General features: G+C 47.8%; 2 protein-coding genes across 3 annotated transcripts in view; one reads left to right on the top strand and one right to left on the bottom strand.

Moving 5' to 3' along the window:
- Nucleotides 1–10048, bottom strand: part of TMEM219 (transmembrane protein 219) — a 140859-nt gene that overhangs the window by 121753 nt on the left and 9058 nt on the right. The window lies entirely within an intron of this gene.
- On the top strand, nucleotides 524–8367 carry INO80E (INO80 complex subunit E). 2 transcript variants are annotated; one of them, XM_056863101.1, is made up of 7 exons: nucleotides 524–658; nucleotides 2326–2396; nucleotides 3191–3243; nucleotides 3874–3949; nucleotides 4668–4785; nucleotides 6458–6586; nucleotides 8164–8367. In XM_056863101.1, the coding sequence occupies exons 1-7, from the start codon at nucleotides 569–571 to the stop codon at nucleotides 8365–8367; spliced, it is 741 nt and encodes a 246-aa protein (XP_056719079.1). In that variant the 5' UTR covers nucleotides 524–568. The 2 variants fall into 2 exon arrangements, with proteins under 2 accessions (XP_056719079.1, XP_056719080.1); XM_056863102.1 differs by lacking the exon at nucleotides 6458–6586.

The following is a 10048-nucleotide window of genomic DNA, read 5'->3' as shown; positions in this document are numbered from 1 at the left end:
GGAAGAGTTCTGTGTAACTCAGAAATCTATCTATCTATCTATCTATCTATCTATCTATCTATCTATCTATCTATCTATCTATCGCTTCTTTTATTGCTGGAACAGACTAGCACAGCTACTATCCTCGCTAGAATTTGCATTCATTTACTAACAGCGCGGTCCTATGCCGAGATACGCCAGTCTCTCATTGAAATGAACGTGCTCAGAATGGACCGGTTCTTTTTAGGATTGCACCGCAAGCTGCTGCAAAGTTGCGCATCCTTGCTCTGCAGCAGTAGAAAAGGGCCAGAGTCCAGTAGCACCATAAAGACTAACAAAAATATTTTCTGGCAGGGTGTGAGCTTTCGCGAGCCACAGCTCACTTCTTCTGCAACGATAGACATCTGCCGGCAACGGCCGTCTCAGCCCTCCCCCTTCTCTTCTGTTGCATGCCGGGAGTCGTAGTTTTGCTCCTTCCCCACCTTTCGCCCCCTCCTTCCCGGGGCATTCTGGGAACTGTAGTCCTTCCGCGCCACCTGGCTTCCTCGTTGTGTCTCCGTCCCTGTCCCTGATTGCTCCTCGGCTGGGCATGAATGGGGCGGGAGAGCCTGATCCTGGTGGTGGGGGCTACAAGAGGCGTTACAGGGCCCTGAAAAGGAGGCTCAAGTTCCTGATCTATGTAAGGAGCAGGAGAAGGGGTGGGTAAGTGGGTGGGTGGTCGCCGAGTGGGGTTGCCATCCTCCAGGAGGGGCCTGGAGTTCTCCCAGAATTACAGCTGATCTCCAGACTGCAGAGATCAGCTCCCCTGGAGGGAATGGCAGCTTTGGAGGGGTGGGCTCTTTGGCATTATACAGCCCTGCTGGCCTCCCTCCTCTCCCCAGATTTTGCCCTCAAATCTCCAGGGGTTTCCCAAGCCACGCCTGGCCACCCTAGTGCCAGGTTGTAGAAAAGAGCAAAAGCCCAGTAGCACCTTAAAGACTAACAAAGATATTTTCTGGCAGGGTATGAGCTGAAGAAGTGAGCTGTGGCTCACGAAAGCTCATCCCCTGCCAGAAAATATTTTGTTAAAGACTAAGGTGCTACTGGACTCTTGCTCTTTTCTCTGAAGAAGTGAGCTGTGGCTCCTGAAAGCTCATACCCTGCCAAAAAATATTTTGTTAAAGACTAAGGTGCTACTGGACTCTTGCTCTTTTCTCTGAAGAAGTGAGCTGTGGCTCCTGAAAGCTCATCCCCTGCCAGAAAATATTTGTGTTAGTCTTTAAGGTGCTACTGGACTCTTGCTCTTTTCTCTGAAGAAGTGAGCTGTGGCTCACGAAAGCTCATCCCCTGCCAGAAAATATTTGTGTTAGTCTTTAAGGTGCTACTGGACTCTTGCTCTTTTCTCTGAAGAAGTGAGCTGTGGCTCCTGAAAGCTCATACCCTGCCAGAAAATATTTGTGTTAGTCTTTAAGGTGCTACTGGACTCTTGCTCTTTTCTCTGAAGAAGCGAGCTGTGGCTCCCGAAAGCTCATACCCTGCCAGAAAATATTTGTGTTAGTCTTTAAGGTGTATACTGGACTCTTGCCCTTTTCTACTACTGCAGACCGACTAACACGGCTACCCACTGTGAATTATCTAGTGCCAAGTTGTTGTTGTTGGGGGGGGGGAGATAGCAGGAGAAGCGCCAGTGTTTTAGAGGTAGATGAGACTGGGGTGGAACAGAGGGGGAAGGAAGGAAGGAGGGAGGGGTGTCTGTCTGGGCCAAATTGAAATGTGTATAATTCCCCCAAATAAGGACACTCATGGGTTCAGGGGCTCTCCGCTCTGTATTGTATCACGTCTGCATTCTGTGTTGTGGGAAGATGGGGAAGTTTAGACCTGCTGGTTCGTCTATTTCCAAGGAACGTTATCATTGCACATTCAAATCTGAGTTTGCGTTTACATCAGAGTCGAATGAAAACCTCTAGAGCCAGACTGCCTTGGTTGACCTCAGGGAGCAGAGATGGGATTGCCGTGCCCCTGACTTAAATAGGATGAGATCCCTGGAGAACGTTACTAGGATTTGTAGGCTTGGGCCTAATTTTAAGGGCATGCTGGTGGAGACCAAACTTTCCATCTGTACAACCTATTGTTAAACTGGGCTGTAAAGAGGCGTTTCATATGTAAAATAGGGGGTGCTGTCGGCCTACCTTTCAAGGCTGTTGTAAGGAAGAATACGGGTGAAGTGCTTTTAACTCTGTGTTGCTGATAATTTGGTGTCTTATATTTGCCCCCCAGAACTGACTACCTGAGGCACGGTGGCTGGTACAGAACGACTGTGTGGGGTAGCTTTCTGGCTCTCACTGAGTCTCTGTTGTTACTTCTCAGGAACAAGAATGTTTCCAAGAAGAGCTGAGAAAAGCACAAAGAAAACTTTTAAAAGTTTCACGCGATAAAAGGTGGGATGGAGAGAGGGGCAAACTGGGAGCTGGGAGTGGGGGCTGAAATGCTCCAGGGTGGGAAAGCTGAAGAGGGCTGCCTCTTTTGTATTCTTTATAGTATCAGAAGAGCATGCCTGTTATGTTAGGTGTCATGGAACACAGGCAGGAGAATGCTGCTGCAGTTGTCTTGTTTGTGGGCTTCCTAGAGGCACCTGTTTGGTCCCTGTGTTAACAGGCTGCTGGACTTGATGGGCCTTGGTCTGATCCAGCATGGCTTCTCTTATGTTCTTATGTTCCTGTTTTCCCCTGGCAAGATTAATCTATCCTTAACAAGTGCACAACTGGAAGGAATACAGCATGCCTTTCCTTCAGTATTATATCTCATGCTGTTGAAAAGAGGCCTGGTTTGTTCCTGCTGGAAACAGGACTGTCTCCAAAGCACAGGAGCCCTTTCAGAAAAAAAGGTGGCAACTCTGTAATGGAGGGGAGGGCTGAGCGGGGGACAGCGTAGGTGTGAGGGGACAGGATTCAGTTTGAGCCAAAGCTACCCAGCGCTCAGCCCTGGAATCTGTGATTCCAGAATAGCAAGACGATGTGCAGTAAAATAAAGAAAAAGTGTCTCCCAGTATGTGCAGAGTGCTTTCCTCCCTACAGTGGGTCTTCAAAGACTTAGGACTAAGGAGCGGGATTTTGAGAGCAGCCAGTGCAGCTTCCAAAGGAACGTGAGCCTTACAACGCTCTCTTGTTAGAAACAGAGACACAGGATTGAATTAGTATAATGTCCTTTGTTTCTGCCTCTTTCTTCCCTCAAGTTTCCTACTTGATCGCCTGCTCCAATATGAGAATGTGGATGAAGAATCGTCAGGTAATTTGAGGCTCACGTGTATTTGGGGTTGGGATGTGTGTGTCTCCCAATCGTATATGGAATAGGTCAAAAGAGTAGGGTCAATAGGGGACTGGTTACCATACCAGGGCTTCACTGACTGAATGACAGTTTCTCCATCCAGGAAAGATGGGGAAGGATTCTGAGTAGATTTTCTGATATTTGTTATTTACACTGCACCTGATCTGTTGTAATCCACCTGCATAAACAGGCCTGAAAAAAGCCACGCACCTGGTTGCCTGTGGTGAGTGAAATTTGTTTCCAAGTGATCAGGCAAGAAAACTTTTTTTTAAAAAAAAGGAAGAGAGTTTGGTATCTCCTTTCTCTTTTAGTCTGGCTGTGTGCCATAAATAACTAACAGTGCAATCCTATCTCACAAAATAACCTTCATGTAATCCTTGGCAGGCCCTGACCTGGATAGCTCCAGGCTATCTCCAAGGAATACCAGGGTTGTGATGCAGAGGCTGGCAACAGCAAGTCGCCTCTGAACGTCTTTTTGCCTTGAAAACCCTACGAGGTCACCTTAAGTCAGCTGTGACTTGAAGGCGCACCAAAAAATTCCTCGGCAGAAGCATGGCATCCAAATATAACTAAAATAAATTTCTATTTCAGACTCTGAAGCAACAGCCTCTTCTGACAATAGTGATGGGGAGATGCCCAAAGGAGGAGAGCAGCCATCTCTAAAGAGGTGAGTAGATGAACTAGCGGAAAAGCGCCAGTGCCCAAGATGGCTGCCACTGACCACAGGCTGAGGCCATTTTGTGAGGCCAATTTAGATTAGTGGGGTAGAATCCTTCCTTTGGCTTAATTTCAGTCTGCTTTCAAAAACTCTGCTCTGTTTGCTAGGAGGCAGAAAAGACCCTGCGTTGTTTTCCTGCATGGCGTAGCGTGACCATTTCAAATATGGTTTCAAACAGAAGAGGTTGAGCTAAAAAAAAAGCTAAAATTACAAATATATAAATTTTAATAAGGTGCACAGTCAAGTTAAAAACATAAGGCCTATAACATAGGCAAGTCTTTCACAGTCAAAACATACATATAAACTCATACACATGCGATGTGCAATCTTACATTGGCCAAAGTAGGGCCCAGTAAGGACCAAACACGTTTCGGCCTGAAAAAGGCCTTCCTCAGTGGTCATTCATAGAATTATATCTAGTCCACATCCTAATAATGTAATAGTGTCATAATGCACAGTAGAAAAATGCATAAAAGCCCTTCTAGTATAATGAAACTTCCTGTAAAGTTATTTATTTTTTAGATACTAGAACATGGATTCCTTGTCCCACCTTCTGTTACATGCCGGGCTCCTGAGGATGTGTATACATCAATCGGTGTATTAGGTCAAGTGGCCTTGTGGTGTGTGCTCGTGGCAAACTTTCATCCCCAAATCTCTTTGCCTACAGAAAACGGAGTCCCCAGCTTGGCAGTGCCTCATCCCCTTCGTCTTCAGGACTTTCCCTCCAGCCGACGTCCGGCTTTGGGCTTCCGGCGTCAGGGACACCATCCCCCTACTTGACATCTGTGAGTAACTCCATCTTCCGATGGGTGATAGAGCTGGGTAGAATATGTTGCCCAAATCAAGCCTTGGGCCCCAGAGCCATCACCCACACTAAACCGGGGAATAACTTTGAAGAAGTCCCTTTTAGTGTCAGAGATGCCTTGGCCAGGTTTTCGTTGAGCCCACCACACCTTTGACATGGCAGCCATAATGATATTGCTGCCCAGAATCAAAGTGGTGGTGAAGGTTTCTAGGCTATAGCTGGTAAGCTTCCTTGGCTGTCCTAGGCCCAAGATGCCATGTACAACATCAACATACTAGTCTTGTGTACTATTCAACATGGCTGTGTCCTTTTATGCATGGCTGTTTCCCTTTCGTTCACCCCTGTGATGACTTTGGGTCTTTGTTTGGATTATGCACGCTGTTTCTGACCGTCGGAGGTTGCCTCGCTCTCCCCCTGCGTTTCCCCGAGTTTTCAAATTTGAGATAAAATAGGTCCCTCAAAACGTGGGGAAATGTGACCGTGAGGGCAACAGCCAAGCATAAAAAACTTTTATTGGCTTTTGAGTGTGACTGCCAACTGTGGATAGGGTTTCCTGCTTACATTCTCCTCAGTGCCTCAGGTAGAGCTTCCCGTTTTAGTCGGGGACACACACACCAGCCCCTGACTTGGCCACTTCTGTTATGAGCGCAGCTATTTCTGTCCTCTTTCCCAAAATGGCTGTTCCAATTTCAAGGGCAGCAGAACCGCCACTGGATGTTGTTGCCTTGGGCTGCCCCACAACCCCTTCCCTTCGGCCTCCTCAAGACCACCTCCATTTCACCTCATTATTTTCTCTAGCCATGTTTATTCGTAGATGTTGACGCGCCACTGTGTGTGGGTAGGCTGAAGCTCCATCTTGATGTCTCTCTTGGCCAGAGGCTGGGCGGTGTGTCGGGGTGCAGGCAAGAAAGGGGTACCGTTCGTTTGTTTAAAAAAGGCTTTCGTTAAGACTAGGCCTCAATGAAGCACCGTCAGTTGCTTGTGTTGGTGTCACGACATCCGCCTGTGCAGAGTGTTGGGATTTGACTGTTGTGTTCGTGCAGTCGATCAGGTTTTGTGTATGGGTGCATGCCAAAGAGGAGATGAATGGGGAGTGGGCGCAATTTCAGCAAAGAGTTGACCCTAAATAACATGTGGTATCTTAGAACAGATCGCTGGAGAGCCAGTGTGGTGTAGTGGTTGAGAGTGGTGGTTTGGAGCGGTGGACTCTGATCTGGAGAACCGAGTTCGATTCCCCACTCCTCCACATGAGCAGCGGAGGCCAATCCGGTGAACCAGGTTGGTTTCCCCACTCCTCCACACGAAGCCAGCTGACTGACCTTGGGCTAGTCGCAGCTCTCTTAGAGCTCTCTCAGCCTCACCTACGTCACATGATGTCTGTTGTGGGGAAAGGAAGGGAAGGTGATTGTAAGCCCATTTGATTCTTCCTTACGTGGCAGAGAAAGTCGGCATATAAAAGCCAGCTCTTCTTATTCTTTTCCCCAGCTGAAGATTACAGAAGCAGAGGTCTCACTTATACGCGTGTTGATATTTATGCGGCTTTCAAAAGTTTTAATTCAAACCCACCTACTCTTCCAGGACTCGCATGCTCATCATTTATCATTTGATTTCTTATCCCATCTCTTCCCTCCCACCACCCCTTTTCCACCCAGCTGGCCTCGCCCCCTTATGCTCCTTTCCCCTCTGACTACTTGGCCCTGGGGCCTGAGGCTGGGGCCCCTCAACCTGACACCAGCGCTACCCATTCTGCCCGGAGGCCCCCGAGGCCCCGCAAGCTCAAGGTACTGTCAGGATTGGGGGGGAGGGTGTCACGTGGGGCGCCTGCATTTCGGAGCGGTAGGCACACCTAAATCTGAACATGTGGTGCTGAATCAAATGCAGGGAGTGCATTTGCTGTGCAGTCCGGAGCAGAGTGGCACCCTTTCTAAGCTCATTGACTTTCAATGGGTTTGTGTGTGGCAAGTGCCATCAAACCACAGTGGACTTACGCTGACTCGTCATGGAGTTTTCAAGGCAAGAGACAAGCAGAGGTGGTTTGCCATTGCCTTTCTTCTGCATAGCATCCCAGGTGATGTGCTGATTTTTGAAGGGAGGTGGATGTTGTGGGACAAAGTAGGAGGACAGAGCGTTCCCATGTAGGACTGAAGGCTTTGTATGATGATGCAGGCCTATCCTGTAAATTACTGTGAGGCAAGATCATCTTGACTCCATTTGGTACTGATGCTTTCTGGATACATCAATCATCATTCCTTTATTGGCATAAAACACAATACAGAAGGGTGCAGAAGGAATGGAAATATTAAAAAGTGCCCTTTATAGAATAGTTAAAAGACAGTGACATCGAATAGTGCTGATTGTTGATGTGTGTGTAAAGTGCCGTCAAGTCGCATCCGACTTATGGCGACCCCTTTGGCGGTTTTCATGGCAAGAGACTAACAGAGGTGGTTTGCCAGTGCCTTCCTCTGCACAGCAACCCTGGTCTTCCTTGGTGGTCTCCCATCCAAATACTAACCAGGGCTGACCCTGCGTATCTTTGGAGATCTGACGAGATCAGGCTAGCCTGGGCCATCCAGGTCAGTGCGCTGATTGTTGATACTGCCATCTAATTTTCTGTTTGCCGGGCTATTAAAACAAACTTTAAAAACTGTGCCACCATCTCCAATATTTTGGGCGAACGATTCTTTAATATTTGAAGTGCCAGTGTGGTGGTGGTGGTGTGGTTAGAAGCGCCAAACTAGGACCTGGGTGTCCAGACGCAAGTCACTTTTCAGTCATAAAGCTCACCGGATGGCCTGGTGTCAAACCTGCCTCACAGACTTGCCATGAGGAGAAAATGGGGCAGGGGAGAGCCATGAACGCTATCTTGAGTTCCTTGGAGGACGACAGCATAGGAAATGGGCAGGGCCAGGTGGGGCTTCTGCCCAGCAAGGCTTCTGATCGACCGCCAGAGATTTGATCGGCTGTGCAGGTTTTTTAAAACATTGGTTTGGCAGCAGCTGCCACCACAGCACAGCACAGTGCGACCGAAGGCAAGCTGTGGCAGCCATTTTGTGGCTGGCTTTACCGCCGGTGGCAGCCATTTTGTGGCTGTGCCCTCCACACTATTTCAGAATTCCAAAGGTGCCCACAGCCTCAAAAAGGTTGGGGACCCCCGAGCTAGAGGGAAAATTCAATTGAATCGTTACAGGAAAGCTATTATGATCTATAATAAAAACGGTATTTCACGGGCAGGTATCCAGAAATTCTGGCATTGCACGTGGAAGAGGTATCCTATGCAGTCCTTCTTCACATACAGGGATGGGGGAAAGACCCTGCTCGCTGTCCAATTCACAATGTCTTTTTCTGTTCTTCACTCCAGCTCCCATTGCCCCCTACCTCCATGGCCGACTGTGGAAATGTAGTCGTGGGGCTGCCCTTTCCTTCGCCCCGGGGGACCCCCAAGCTTCCACCACCCACCATCCTCAGCACAGTGCCCCACCAGATGTTCAGTGATACAGGGGAGGGAAGCGGCGAAGACCCCCTGGATGGTGACGATGAGCTGGTCATCGACATTCCCGAATGACCCTGGCCAAGCTGTCGTTCCTTGTTCAAAGGACACAGGCCTCTTTGCGATACGTGGGGGGGGCTGCGCCCCATATTTTATTCTGCTTGTTTACAGACTCCAAAAAACATGCAAATCAGTCAATAAATGCAATTGTTTTGTATAAAAAGAATCCATGTTGCAATTTCTGTATATTTTCCCCCAAACCCTGCCCTCCCCAGCTTTCTTCCTCTCTGAAAACCTCATGAGCCCTTAGAAGAATCGCCCCATAAAACGAGGACAGAGGTTTCGTGTCTCTTTCCAGTCAGGCACGCTCCTTTACAAATCATTTTCTAGAGGAAAACCCTTGGGGAGGGGGACTGTTCGCTTTATGAGGTGGGGAGTGAATCTTTTTTGACCGTGGAGAGAAAAATTCTTTAAAAGGGAAGAAAGTGCGAAAAGTGCTTCATATCCTCTGAGGGGGAGGAAAGGGCAGACTTTTAAGAAACAGGAAAGAGTTTTTCATTGTGCAGGTAAAAATGTGAAGTCTAACATCAATCTGCTTACAAGAAAACCTGTGGAGAAATTTCTCTTTCAGAAGCCCCAAGGGATTCTTTTAGACAGTAAAGGGAATGCAGTGGATCTTAGATATATACTTTACTAGAAGGTCTCTTGTTAAGCACTCAAATGCCGTTACTGGCAGCATTTTGGTTTTTTGCTACAGATACTTTTTTTAAGTCACCTCTCTGCGAAACCATCCTCTAATTACAAATGTAAGGGGGAAAATGATCTTGTCAAAATGGAGAGGGAAAAGAGAATGTCGTGTTTGTTGTACAGGCAACATATTTAGCCAGCTGCCTTTCAAAGATGCCAAATTTGTGCCAGGCGGCAAGCAGCTGCTTACAAACAGAGATGGAAGACTGCACTCCTGTTAGAGCTGAATTACGTTTTACTCAGCCGTCGGGCTTGTCGCTCATGTTCTGAGTCTCTCCTGGTCAAGACTTGGGGGAACCGGGATCTGTGACTGAGACAGCCCAAAATGTGTTGGGTACCCAAGGCAGAAAATCCCAGTGGTGCTTGCCAGAGCGGAAAATGTTCTGTTATGCTTGCAACCAGCACTAGCCGAGGGCTCCTGTCTTCCAGCTAATGGCCAATATCACTGAAGCCACGGAAGGGGCAGCAGACAGACATCCCAACCCCAGAAGCTAGTGTGTTGCAGTGGTTAAGAGTGTTAGACTAGTATCTGGAAGTCCCAGGTTCGAATCCCTGCTTGTGCCATGGAAGCTCTCTGGGGTGACTTTGGGTTAGTCACACGTGCTCAGCCTAACCTACCTTACAGGGTTGTTGTGAGGATAAAACGGAGAAGAGAATGCTGTAAGCCACTTTGGGTCCCCAATGAGGGGAAAGGTGGGGGTATAAATTAAATAAATAAAAACCTGCCTGGATTCAGCTTCCTCCATTAAAAAGTGTTGTTTTTTAATTTGCTCTTCTGTGTTATCCCCTATTTGGTTTTAATTGATTTACTTTTTTAAAAAAATAAAACTGCTTTGGAGAACGCAAGTCTCTAAAAGCTTATATTGGAAATAAACAACAGAATAAATAATAAGGCTGCCATCTTGAGTGTGCTTACCAGGGAGTGAGTATCACTGCTACGTGCTTAGGATCCTGCTGGGCAGGCCTGACAATCTGCTTCCCCCTTTCTGAGTATCCGTACAATCTGCTG

Source organism: Euleptes europaea, chromosome 18 (genome assembly GCF_029931775.1).
Source record: "Euleptes europaea isolate rEulEur1 chromosome 18, rEulEur1.hap1, whole genome shotgun sequence".
Taxonomy (NCBI): domain Eukaryota; kingdom Metazoa; phylum Chordata; class Lepidosauria; order Squamata; family Sphaerodactylidae; genus Euleptes; species Euleptes europaea.
This window is presented reverse-complemented; position numbering and strand designations above follow the sequence as displayed.

Bases quoted from the DNA above. Each gene is read 5' to 3' on its own strand.
- INO80E (XM_056863101.1), top strand. From the start codon at position 569: ATGAATGGGGCGGGAGAGCCTGATCCTGGTGGTGGGGGCTACAAGAGG. The intron at 3,950-4,667 runs GTGAGTAGATGA...CTTTGCCTACAG, and splicing joins GAGCAGCCATCTCTAAAGAG to AAAACGGAGTCCCCAGCTTG. The intron at 6,587-8,163 runs GTACTGTCAGGA...TCTTCACTCCAG, and splicing joins CGAGGCCCCGCAAGCTCAAG to CTCCCATTGCCCCCTACCTC.